The following is a 14084-nucleotide window of genomic DNA, read 5'->3' as shown; positions in this document are numbered from 1 at the left end:
AGCACCATTTGTGACTCCTCAGTTACAGAAGCTGTCCATGCAATCCTTTCTCCCCATTCCCTCATCCGGCATTAAATTCTGCTCTTGAAATCTTACTCAACATTTATCTCCTAGCTGACCAGTTGATCTGAGTGGGATAAGATGTGTCGACTGCCAGATAAGGATGAATGGAGCCACTGGTGGTGTCTAGGGACCTATTCTACTGGAGATTATTTTTCCTTTAAATCAATATTTTGATTGTCCCCTTTATAGTCAGCTGAATGTTAGAATCTCACCGCTACCACCCCACAAGCTAAACTGCATTTTCCAGCTGGGTGGGCCAGGCTGATACCACAGTTGTGTCTTCAGTGGCATAGCTTTCTGGTTGCTCCATGGAAATTGAGTGTCTTTCTGCTCATCCTGCGACCTCCTACACCATCAGCTTTGGAGAGCATCAGAGCAGGCTTGTAGGTATAGATTTCCAGAAGTGTTAAAGAGCAGAAAGACCAACTTCATTAACAATTATCACAATGTATTAATAGAGAATAGAATGATATGAGGGCAGTAGGCAACATATTCCTGAGTTATCTAATACCTGGTATAGTTAGATCCTGAAAGGTTCGGGTTTTTGGTCCAGTTTCTACAAAGGATTTTAACGAAAAGCTGCATTTAATATATTTTTTAAAGAGGAGCATTCTCTGAAGCAGAAAAGCACCTAGGTGAAACATGGTTAACGTGCTAACAGAAGATTGCGTCCCCCAGCAACTAAAGAATAAGCACTTTAAAAAACCCTCACATACAGGGCTGAATATTCCCTGTTCGGGGGAGATGGGTAAGGAGATGCGACAAGGATCAGGCGCATAATTATAAAATAAACTGTTGGGTCAGATAGTCAACATGTTCCTGCCTTCATGGGTCCTACTGTAGGAAGGGTTAACATGGCAGAGGTTACCCATCTGGCCGTGCTGGATATTCAATTATGCCCATTAGTGGGCCAATTGGATTGAGCCACTGGGATCCTTCAGAGGGCAGATGGACCTCCCACTGAGGCCGGAGCCCAGCAGACAATAGGAAGAAAAGAAGTAGTGAAGCTGGAGAGTAGTTAGAAGAATCTCAAGTTAAGAAAGCTAACTCAGATTGGGCCAAATCCTCAGGTCTTCAGATCATCAGAAGTTGGACGCACCACCAACAGACAGGTTGGGAGCCTGTGGAAGTTGTGTGGACCTCTGTGGAAATTGCCTGGGATGTTTCAACTTCTGATGGCCAATTCTCCTGCTCCCTGGGACCCTCTGTGAATGTCTCTGACTCTGAATTAAAGTTGAAGACTTGGGATAGTTCCGATTTATTTATCTGGATGCTTACTCATGAAATGTTAGGCAGAATAAAGCCTAGTCTACTCCTGGGTAACTACCCAACCTGCCCCCAATCAACCCCCTGTTTCACTCCGACTACCCCCTTGATCCCCTTCTCCCAACTGGGTCAACCACCTCCTGATCATTATCATAAAAAGGTGCTCTGAAGAGTAAGGGTTAACATGGGACTGGAGAGTAGCATAATGAAAAGAGTCACATGGTAATAGACTCATAGAACATTTTGAAGTAGCCTGCTTCACACTTCATATCTGCCCTCGGATCATGCAGTGTTTGTCCAATCCACTTTCGGAAGGATTGAAGTATAATGCATTGAACAGACATAAATATCCAGCCTAGAAGATGCACTATTGTAGGAGTACTGAGAATCAATCTGGATAAGGTATGATGCCCAGATCACTTGCAGAGGTGATTTCCAGTAGTGAACCAGAGAGAGTATCTACAGTAGGCCTAAATTTCCAAAAATGTCATCGACAAAATGCAGTAAATGTCGTCTAAACAAGACAATTCACGTTTGCCAAACATACCAAGTTGGTCTGACAGCTGTTTTCCTCTCTCCATAGATACTATCCTTTCATCTTCCATGTCACATTTGTTGCCAACCAGTATAACCTGAGCATTGTCCCAGGAGTATGTCTTGATTTGGGTTGACCTATGAGAAAATTGGAGAATACAGTGTAGAGAGTTTGTTACTTTTACTAAAGAATATAAATACCAATATTATGCAAATCATAATACAAATCAGCAAATTATCCAAAAATCAACACTTTCAGAAAGATGGGTTTTATTTATAATGATGGATCTCTGGTTGATAAAACTTTTAGTATAGAATTTGGTTCTTGCTTTCTTCCTCCACAACCCTAATCTCAATCAATTCTGAAATGTTTTCGAAGGCCTGTTGACTTACAAATTATTTTTTCTGTAATACTGGGAGCGATGAGATAAGGAGTGGAATCTGTCAATTAAATTACTTACCAGACTTGGTTGGATTAGGAAATGGAAGGATGTGTGACAAAGGGAAGGGTTGAGACAAATTGTATTCCTTGTAATAATGACCAGTATAGAAACATAGAAAATAGGGGTAGCAGGTGGACATTCAGCATATCGAGCCTGCTCCTCCATTCAATATGATCATCGCTGATCCTCCATCTCAATGCCATACTCCAGCACTCTCCCCATATCCCTTAAGGGTCTTGAAATCTATCAATTCCCTTCTTAAATATATTCAATGACTTCGCCCACCAAGCCTTCATTGGTAGAGAATTCCACAGGTTCACAACCTTCTGGGTGAAGACAATTTCTCATCTCAGTCCTAAATAGCCTACCCCATTTCCTGAGACTGTGGCCCTTTGTCCTTAACCCCTAGTCAGGAGAACAATATCACTGCATCCAGTCTGTCAAGCTCTCAGAATTTTATATGTTTCAATTAGATCCGCTGTCATTCTTTTAAATTCCAGTGACTACAGGCCCAGTCAACCCAATCTCCCCTGGTACAACAATCCTGCCATCCCAGGAATCAGACTGGTGAACCTTTGCTGCACTCCCTCTATGGAAATAATATCCTTTCTTAGAATTAGACCAAAACTGTACACAATACTCCACAGGTGGTCTCACCAAAACCACATTCAGCTGCAGTATTCAAGTCCTTTTGCAATGAAGGACAAAATACCATTTGCCTTCCCAACTGCTTGCTGTACTTGCATGCTAGCTTTCAGTGACTGGTGTGCAAGGACATCCAAGTCCCTTTGAACACCAACATTTCCCAATATATCAGCATTTAAATAATACACTGCCATTCTGTTTCTCTGTCCAAAGTGGATAACTTCACATTTATCCAGGTTAAATTACACGTCACGTATTTATCCACTCACTAAATCACCTTGAAGCCTCTTGAAATCTTTCTCACCACTCACCTTCCCACCCAAGTTTCATATGCTATTTCATCTTCCACATTTCATAAAATGTTGTATCTTGTCAGCACAAATTTGCAACCATGCATCTATAATCCTCTAAATCCTTTCCAATTAAGTAAATTCATTTAAATGTGGTTTTATATATCGCCACAGTACTTTTGTTTAATTTTCCATCAGAAAGAACCATGAGATACGGTTGCTCAGTAACATCATGGCGTATTTCCCTTGATAAAATATTGAGTATAAAGCATCAATATGCTTTTATATGTAATTCCTGTAAATGATTTCAAGTGCAAAGTTGTGAAGCAGTCCTCAATCTTTAAAGATTGATTATTTTATGGTGATATGACTTTCCCAGGACAAAAAGCTGTTCAATAATCATATATCCGGTGACCTACATTGTCCTATAACTTTTGTCACACTGTGACTGAGAATTAGTATCAAGAACATTGAAATTACCTCAGCAGTTACAAGCTGACAAAACTCTTCCAGCAAGGAAATTAACAATATCACCTAAATATTACGCTGTGAATATTAGCATATGACCTAATACATCTGTATAACATTTCCCTGTTTGCTGATTAATGGAAAGCTTCCATTGAAAATAAATTTCAGAAATTTTGTAAGATTGTAACCCATGTTGTCACACCATAACTTAAAGTGAAACCATCTTTTTTCTGTGTGGTGGAGTTCTTTGACTGAAGTGAGCAAATATGTTGAGTGAGAAGAAACTCCACATGTTGGAAAAACCTGGCTTGCGCACATTAAACAGCGCACAGTGGAAATACTATTACTACTCTATACTTTTAAGGCAGCATTTTTACAAATGTTATTCACCTTTCAACTATTTGTATGTTGTTTTGGGTCATTTTTCATATTTTTCTTATTCGTTACACATTCCTCCATCCTTCCACAATCAGGAGGACAAGGAGAGCTGCCTCCAAAACCTTGCAATACTGCTCTTCAGTCACTTATTCTAAGATCCATAAGACTGACTCAGCAGAGACGTGACACTTACTTTACCCTTTCTGATTGCAAAAGTGCTACATCACACCAATTTTGACATATGGAAGTGAGTGCTGGTCAATCAGTGAAGCAATACATAAGAACATAAGAACTAGGAGCAGGAGTAGGCCATCTGGCCCCTCGAGCCTGCTCCGCCATTCAATGAGATCATGGCTGATCTTTTGTGGACTCAGCTCCACTTTCCGGCCCGAACACCATAACCCTTAATCCCTTTATTCTTCAAAAAACTATCTATCTTTACCTTAAAAACATGTAATGAAGGAGCCTCAACTGCTTCACTGGGCAAGGAATTCCATAGATTCACAACCCTTTGGGTGAAGAAGTTCCTCTTAAACTCAGTTCTAAATCTACTTCCCCTTATTTTGAGGCTATGCCCCCTAGTTCTGCTGTCACCCGCCAGTGGAAACAACCTGCCCGCATCTATCCTATCTATTCCCTTCATAATTTTAAATGTTTCTATAAGATCCCCCCTCATCCTTCTAAATTCCAACGAGTACAGTCCCAGTCTACTCAACCTCTCCTAATAATCCAACCCCTTCAGCTCTGGGATTAACCTAGTGAATCTCCTCTGCACACCCTCCAGCGCCAGTACGTCCTTTCTCAAGTAAGGAGACCAAAACTGAACACAATACTCCAGGTGTGGCCGCACTAACACCTTATACAATTGCAACATAACCTCCCTAGTCTTAAACTCCATCCCTCTAGCAATGAAGGACAAAATTCCATTTGCCTTCTTAATCACCTGTTGCACTTGTAAACCAACCTTCTGTGACTCATGCACTAGCACACCCAAGTCTCTCTGAACAGCGGCATGCTTTAATATTTTATCGTTTAAATAATAATCCCGTTTGCTGTTATTCCTACCAAAATGGATAACCTCACATTTGTCAACATTGTATTCCATCTGCCAGACCCGAGCCCATTCACTTAACCTATCCAAATCCCTCTGCAGACTTCCAGTATCCTCTGCACTTTTCGCTTTACCACTCATCTTAGTGTCATCTGCAAACTTGGACACATTGCCCTTGGTCCCCAACTCCAAATCATCAATGTAAATTGTGAACAATTGTGGGCCCAACACAGATCCCTGAGGGACACCACTAGCTACTGATTGCCAACCAGAGAAACACCCATTTATCCCAACTCTTTGCTTTCTATTAATTAACCAATCCTCTATCCGTGCTACTACTTTACCCTTAATGCCATGCATCTTTATCTTATGCAGCAACATTTTGTGTGGCACCTTGTCAAAGGCTTTCTGGAAATCCAGATATACCACATCCATCGGCTCCCCGTTATCTACTGCACTGGTAATGTCCTCAAAAAATTCCACTAAATTAGTTAGGCACGACCTGCCTTTTACGAACCCATGCTGCGTCTGCCCAATGGGACAATTTCTATCCAGATGCCTCGCAATTTCTTCCTTGATGATAGATTCCAGCATCTTCCCTATTACCGAAGTTAAACTCACTGGCCTATAATTTCCTGCTTTCTGCCTACCTCCTTTTTTAAACAGTGGCGTCACGGAGACAAATTGAGGCTGGGGTTTTGGGGGTGAACAATGAAGGTATCTTGGGCAAGTCACACTACCCATGAAGAGGTGCTAACAAAATCCGAGATGCAAAAAACTCTGCTGACTAAGATCAGGAAGAGGTAGCTGGAATTTCCTGGTTGCGCAATAGGAAATTATGATTTAGAATGTCTTATGATGAAGGGAAAGGGCGATGGTAAAAGAGAGTGAAGTAGACAAAGAACAAACTTTCAAAAGAGCCTTTCAACTTGGGTGAATGTACCATCAATAAAGATGATCCATGCTTCCAGTACAAGATTAACATGGTCGCCAACAGCCTCTTAGAACATGGTACCCGAAAAGAGAAAGATTGGCAAAATCACACTCACCAATGATAGTTAGGAATGCGTTTCATGGAATCCCTACAGTGCAGAAGGACGCCATTTGGCCCATCGAGTCTGCACTGGTACTCCGAAAGAGCACCTTAGCTAGGCCCATTCCCCGCCCTATCCCTGTAACCCCATCTAACCTGTACATCTCTGGACACGAAGGGATAGTTTTATCATGACCAATCCGTCGAACCTGCACATCTTTGGACTGAGAGAGGGAACTGGTGCACCCGGAGGAAACCCACACAGACACAGGGAGAACATGCAAACTTAACACAGTCACCCAATGGCAGAATTGAACCCAGGACCCTGGCACTGTGAGGCACCAGTGCTAACCACTTGCTGCCACACTGATTAGGGAACTGATTTTCTGAGGCTGTGGTTGAGGCATATTGTTGAAGTTGAGCAAATCCCAGAAACTCTCTCTGTGAAATCCTAGTTCAAACTTTCTCCAACGTTTATGGTGTACAAAAAGATTTCTATGTAAAATAAAGGGGGAAGTAGGGGACATATAAATAATGGCTAGTTGTAAATTCATATAAAGGCTAAGAATAGACAGAATGGATAGATACAAGTAAATAGATACAAATGAACTGAAGAAAATATTGTAAGGATTGTGATAGATAAAGGTATGAATTCAGCATAATTAATACAAAAATAAACAATAGTGCATGTCCTAGCTGATATGCAGAACAGCAATAAAGCTCCCAATCCAGCAGATCTCAACACCTATTTTCATCTCTAAGATCTCCTGCCTGTTTGCCCAGGATATTTAGGATGGCAGGTTTCCAGTCCTGCCATCTGAAGAGACAATAGGGAACATATCCCTGTCGACACTACCTCCCCACAGCCATTTTACACTCCAATGAGCATCAGTTGGCTGTAGGTGGGACTTCCGCCTCTCATTCAGGAAGAAATCCCAGTTTAGAGAGCTGCCGACTAATCTGATTGGCCGGCAGTTCGCTAGTCCCTGCAACGACAGACTTCAATGGGCAGAAGTAGAAATTCATGTGCACGGTCCCCAGAATGCACAGAGAGGTGAGTTTTAGGGTCTTAGGTCGGGGAGGGCTGGATAGAAGGGCTTGGGATGTTGGGGGAGAGGCCAATTGGGTGGATGAGAGTAGCCATCGGACCCTCAGGAAGTGAGATGGGCTTGTGATGTAAAAAGTGGCCCATCCGAGGTCTCATTCATCCCAGCATAAAATTGTTGAGAGGTTTGGAAGGGCGGGAACCCAGCTGGAACCCATTTGCACCAATCCAGCCCCCCCCCCCCCCCCCCTCTCAGAAATGACCCACTGGCTGGGGCCCATGAAATTCAGGCCTTTATCTCATTCTGACTGTCACTCAAATGCCTAAAGTGCTTTTTCACCTCCAATTTCAATTAGTCTAGATGGACCACTGGAGCTGTATCTGTCTATAAATCACAACCCATAAAAAATGCTGTAATCTGCATTCTATGCCACAGTAAATCCTATTCCCTTACTATTCTGGTGCAAGTCACTTGCATCCTCCTCTGCATTCTCCTCGTCTTCAGTTCACATTTGGCTATCGGAGCTCCATCCCCACACTATGGCATTCCTTTTTTAAAAAAAAGTAGCCGATTATTTTTTTTCTAATTAAGGGGCAATTTATCGTAGCCAATTCACCTACCCTGCACATCTTTGGGTTGTGAGAGTGAGACCCAAGCAAACATGGGGAAAATGTGCAAACTCCACACGGACAGTGACCCAGGGCCGGGATCAAACCGTGTTGCCCCGCACTGTTGCATTCTTAAAGGGTTTCCATCTTCCTATATTTATTTCAAAAACCTCCTCAAAACCTACCCCATTCAACTGTTCAGTTACCTCCCTCTATTTCTCAGCCTCCAGTTTTTTTTTCACTTCCGTTAAGCACTTTCTTTCATTAAAGGTGCCAAATAAGTGCAAGCTGTTATTGTGACCAGTCTCTGTCCATGTCAGCTATCTGGATGACCCAAATAAATATAAAAACTAAAGCCAGTGTATAACCAGTTTTTGCAAACTGGTGTGAACTCGTTTGTGCTGTGTGTTCTTGATCAACAATTAACACTTTGCAAGGTGGAAAATTAAAAGCTGTGATGCAAATTAAAAGCTGAGATGCTATCTGTCTATAAGCTTACACCAAATACACTATTAGTAATTACATAGTGCTTGGAGTTTCTATATTAAAATGAACAATGCATTTGCTTTTACAACTAGGCGTATTTTACAGTACAATTACAAAGAAGTGCTGCACAAGAGCAGCCGAATAAATTAACATTGATGGCCCATGCATTTATTTTCCAGGCTGTGCATTTCTTAAATTGGTCTCAATGTGTAGAAGGCAATGTATCTGATGTGACTCTCACAATAGAATGTCAGGCAGTAAATTAAAGGAAATGTTTGAGATTAAACATGGATAGACCTAAAGGGTCACTTAGTCAGAGATGACAATAGTTGCCCTGGTAACGACAGATGTAGGTTCACTTAATTCAGCTAAGGCAGCAGACAAATAAAAAAGGAACAAGCATAAATGAACAGTGTTGCTGTTCTAAATGTTTTGCTGTGTGGTTAAATGTACAGGGCACAATGTTATGATGATATAATCACCTTGCCAATTCTGTTTGGGAGCAGAGTGGATTTTTCAATTTGGGTTATAAAGAAAAGAACAGGAAAGCCACTACCAGTGGTTCAATAACAGCGGCTGTAGCATGTCAGCTACAGTGTCAGCATTTGATGACCATCCAACAGGCTGATTTCAAAGCTGGTTTCTCACAGCAGGCTCTCTCTGCAACTGAGCACGCCTGAAGATTAAAGTCTGGAGCAATTGCTGAATTCATGAACAAGAAATGCATTTGTTCAGGTTTTCAGTCATATTCTGACCTTGGAAGCAGATGTGTCTCTGACCCACGGGTAATATGAATGGTACATACAGATTGGTGTTGGAAACCTCCAATGGGCATAATGGTCCCATGTATGTTGGCTGCTGGCTGCATAAGGTTCTCCTAACTTGACTCATGAACAGGTCTTGAAATGGGTGGCAGTACTCCTGTCTAAAAGAGACAAAGTCTTATTCAGATTCCTTTTAGGACCCCACGGCAATTTTCAGGTACCCATCAGTAAGGTGTGCAATATGCATGCTTCGCCTAGTGCAGGGGTGGGCAAACTACGGCCCGCGGGCCGCATGCGGCCCGCCAAAGGTATTTCTGCGGCCCACCAAGTCATTTAAAAAAAAAAATTTAAAAAATTTAAAAACAAAAAAAAAAAATTTTTTTTTTAAGGTTAATGGGGGGGGGGGGGGGCTGTTGGGTTACTTACTGGTATAGGGTGGATATGTTGACTTGAGTAGGGTGATCATTGCTCGGCACAACGTCGAGGGCCGAAGGGCCTGTTCTGTGCTGTACTGTTCTATGTTCTATATGAGGCGCCCAGAATCATAACCGGGTGAAGTGATTATTTTACTTAATATACTATGCGGCCCTTTGTGAATTGTGAATTTCTGAATGTGGCCCTTGCACGGAAAAGTTTGCCCACCCCTGGCCTAGTGGTACCAGATGTGGTTCGAGCTGACAGACCAGTGCTCCAGCTCACAAGGATCCTCCCCTGCCTTAAAACAGTACACCTTATATGGACAATGCCGAGCACCAGGCACCGTGTACGCTTGGCAATAAAGTTAGTTCAGTACAGTTCCTCACCAACAGACTTCCATCTGACTCAGTTCTCACCATGAGGTTTTTCAATGACTACACAAGCAACATGTCACCAACAAAGTATTGGAAAAATTGAATGGCCTTACCCTGACAATGCAAGCAGTCTTCAACAAGACTGAGTTAGCATTGAAATGGGAATTAAATAGAGATAAATAGCTTCTTGATTAATAAGGGGATGAGGGGTTATGGGGAGAAGGCAGGAGAATGGGGATGAGAAAATATCAGCCATCATTGAATGGCAGAGCAGACTTGATGGACCAACTGGACTAATTCTGCTCCTATGCCTTATAAACACCATGGAGGAATAATCCTGGAAATGGAAGCTCAAGTCAAGCCCCACAAAATGAAAGTCACCGCATTCCATCCAGGAAAACTGAGCACTCCCTGACAGTGATCTCCTGTAGAAGTGCCGTGTGATACAATTCTACTCCAACCTGATGTGACCATCAATTCACTTGAGACACGATAGGAAGTAAACTGCGGTTTTAATAGACTTACAACTGAGCCTGCCTGCGACCAGAAGAACGGAGGGCAGGCTCACAAGGCTGCAGCACTTTATACTTCCGGTAGTGGGAGGGGCCATGGGCGGAGCTGAGGGTGGAGCCCTGTACAAGCTCCTCATCTCCCGCTGTGGGCAGAGCCGCGCAACGGCTCACAGACAGAGCCCACAAGGACACAATGTGAATTACATGAAGTACATTCACCACACAACCTATTTTGGAATGTAACGGGAAAGTACACGTTCCATACTCACCTGAAGATGGAAGCTGTCGGAACTAAGACAAGATTCCATTCAGTGCAGAAACTGGCAAACTAGAGAGCATCCACTTGGTATTTCAGACACCAACATTGGCCCTTACGTACTCAGCGGCAGGGTATTGTGCACTGGTGTGGACCAGAAATAGCCATTCTCATCTTGTTATTGTCTAAATGAGCATTCCTATATGGTGAATTACTAGTTGACCCCAACACATTGGCAGCACATTGCTCCCACCCATTCACTGGGATGCGGTAACCCTCTGGGAAGTCAAACGAATTGTGAAAACGAATATCTGGTCATCCACCAGGCTAGCAACAACATCCTTCAACACTCCCTTAAGTTGTGTAAGTCAGGATTTTTCAAACTGCAGGTCTATTGGGAGGGTTGCAGAGTGATTGGTCACGGCACTCCTGATCACGGAAGAAGCACGCAACGGCCGCGATCAGCTCTTAAGAATCCTGGCCGTGATCGGCTTTGAAGTTGAGAATGCCTGCTACGACCAGCCTTTAAATGTGAATTATGCAGTATTCCTGTCAGAAGTGGCAGCCGAGAGCAGGTCACATGCCTGGCATGTACACTTATGTCACACGCGCTGAACGTCCGTGCTTTTGGCACAAAATCACAGAGGAGACATTGCTCCATTTTCTGGCTGCCAGCAAGCAAGGCAACAGGTCTGTGAAGGACTGAAGATGAGTTATTTTGTTATAAGGAAGAGCGAGCCAGAGACACAAACAGGCCAGGATCTCACAACTGAATTTGCTAGAGAAAGCTGCTTAAGAAAGTCCATGGCAGGACAAGAGTGATAGTGTGAGCTGTATGCAGAGCTCCAGGGCCTCTCGTGAACAGTCTATGAAGAAGAAACTGAAATTGGAAACATAGCAGTAAAAAGTTGATTTCTTGAGCTATGCCTTTATTAATTGTGCCGCTGCAAATCAGGATGCAAAGTCCATGTGTGTTATGTGCAGGGAAGTACTGGCAAATGAGAGCTGGATGCTAACTATGACTCACTGGATGAAGGAACTATGCTCCGAAAGCTAGTGATTTCAAATAAACCTGTTGGGCTTTAACCTGGTGTTGTAAGACTTCTTACAGTGCTCTCCCCGGTCTAACACCAGCGTTTCCTCATTATGTCTTACCTTGCAGACATCTTTTCAGTTCTAAATAAACTGAATCTCAAATTGCAAAGGAAATGTGATGATTGCTTTTGGCACAGTGAAAAAATAGCTGCTTTACAAAAGCCATTGAAAGTTTGGCTAATGTGAGTACAAAATCAAAACTATTACATGTTCCCCACAGTGAGGTCACATCGAAGAATACAGTGTTAGTAAGGGAACTATCAATGACAGGCAAGCCTTATTCAGTTGCATCTGGCTACTTTCCAGACGACAAGTTTCAAAATTTGAAAGAGAAGAGATGGGTAAAAAAATCCTTTTGAATTTGAGACCTCAGAGTCAATTATTAACTTACAGCTGACTCCAAATTAAAAGACTGAACTGCTGTGCATGACCTGTGACAGCACATTAAAAACACACCACATACCCATGAGGCTGTCAGCATTTTGGTGTAGTGTCTCTGAGGAGAATCTAGTGCTGAGTAAAACAAGCATTTTGTTGCTATTGCCTTTCACAATGACCTACATGTGTGAGGTTCGATTTTCCATCCTCACAAAGATGAAGCCAGCACAAAGGAATCGGCTGAATTCTAAACCTGATTATGTGCATTGCCCTCTCCTTCTGTGAACTTGATTGGAGTGAGATTATGAGGACCAGGCAGGCCCATTGCATTAAAGGTAAGGGGAATTGGTGTGTTGTGAAGGTCAGCCTGCATGGGTCACAAGGGTCAGCCGGCATGGGTCGTGAAGGTTGGCCGGCGTGGGTCCCAAAGGTTGACCAGTTGGTAAAAGTGGGTCACGGGAAAAATGTTTGAGAAACACTGAGTTCAAAGATGATAAAAGAAAACACAAATGAATGTTTCAGTAGCAAAGAGGCTGAGGCAGGGGTAGAACCAAGCAATGCTGTGGAGGTAAACTTCACCAGTTTTGATGATAAAAAGGATGCGTGGTTTCAAACTCAGTGTTGAGAAAAGCAGGGTGTCAAACATTTGCATAGCCTGTTTCATTCTGAGTGAATGGCTGTGGAAGAAGATTGAGTCATTGGGATAAAGGTGTGAATCTAATTGCTTAAGAATTTGAGGGGATAAACAGTGAAAAATAATTTCTCTTGGTCAATTAATTGGTAACAAGATGATGGAAACTTCCAGTACTGGAAGCAAGCAGGGTGAGATGAGAGCATTATTATTAATTCAATGGGAGCTATTACAAGTGACCATGGGGCAGGATTCTCCGATCTGTCAGCTGCGCTTTCCTGCACAGCGTGCCCTCGCCGGCAGCGGGATCTTCCATTCCGGAAGCCAGCCAATGGGATTTCCCCATTGTGGCCACCCCACACTGTCAGGAAAACCCATGGGTGTGGGTGTGTTGCCGGCGGAGTAGAGGATCGCGCTGATGGAGAATTCTGCTGCATGTGTTTCTTTTGTGTAACCAAATGAACTAATGCACTAAAGTGAGGGATAAATTAAAAGATAGCCCCTTAAAGGGATACAGTATCAAACTAAACAGAATCTCAAAGGAAACGTAAAACTTCAAAACAAAGTGTGACTGAAGTGGTCGGTAAAACACCTTAGTCCCCCCCACAGGGCATGGAAGGCCTTGGTCACGCCCATGGACATTGCATGCTCCCGTTCCAGGGGCTACCAGCAGCGAATGCAGCTGCAGAAGAGGAGCAGACAGCTGGGCTGGATGGCCCACCCGACTTCACTGCCTGAGCCTATTAATGGTTAGCTTGGCCAGGTCCAGGAGCAGGCCCATGAGGAGGTTCTCCCCCCCCCCCCCGTGCCCCCCCCCCCCCCACCCACCCCCCTCCCCCCTACCCATCCCCCTCCCCTCCACACTGGGTTGCTGAAGATCAGGAGTGTGGGGCCTTAAGTGACCATGTACGTGACTAATTCAATTTCAGCATTAAAGAAGGATTTTGATAAGCAACTGAAGAAAGCTATAAAGAGGTCTGGGGAAATCATCAGTAATTAGAACTAGAATGAATAGATGCAGTAGTGTGAGGCGCACAGGGACATGGTACAGAACCATGTGATGGCAATGGAGGTTTTGGGCACCATTTGGAAAGCTGGGAAGATCCCTCATAGCCTCTTTTCAGGAATGTCCACTGCACTGAATAGGCCAGCAGGCTTTCCCCATGATCGAAGATCTCGGAGGCTTAAATCCTGTCCTGCCAAGAACTGCTAGTCAATCAGAGGCTGGAAACACTTTCACATTCAGAAGCACCACCTGGGGGGCAGTGGCTAATGCCAGTACCACACCAACCTAAGACCTTGGATCAAGGAAGGGTCCTGACACAGGTCAGTGATGGTGGGTTAGG

The 14084-nt window shown here is 43.5% G+C and overlaps 1 protein-coding gene across 3 annotated transcripts in view; it reads right to left on the bottom strand.

Annotated features, from left to right (window-relative positions):
* Positions 1 to 14084, bottom strand: part of rab3c (RAB3C, member RAS oncogene family) — a 214020-nt gene that overhangs the window by 17802 nt on the left and 182134 nt on the right. For all 3 annotated transcript variants that reach the window (XM_038790966.1, XM_038790965.1, XM_038790964.1), the window contains exon 4: positions 1877 to 2001. In XM_038790966.1, the coding sequence (XP_038646894.1) occupies positions 1877 to 2001 (125 nt within the window). The remainder of the gene's footprint in view (positions 1 to 1876; positions 2002 to 14084) is intronic.

This window comes from Scyliorhinus canicula, chromosome 3 (genome assembly GCF_902713615.1).
Source record: "Scyliorhinus canicula chromosome 3, sScyCan1.1, whole genome shotgun sequence".
NCBI classification, from domain to species: Eukaryota; Metazoa; Chordata; class Chondrichthyes; order Carcharhiniformes; family Scyliorhinidae; genus Scyliorhinus; species Scyliorhinus canicula.
Note: the sequence above shows the minus strand (reverse complement) of the source record. Positions and strands in the feature narration are given on the sequence as shown.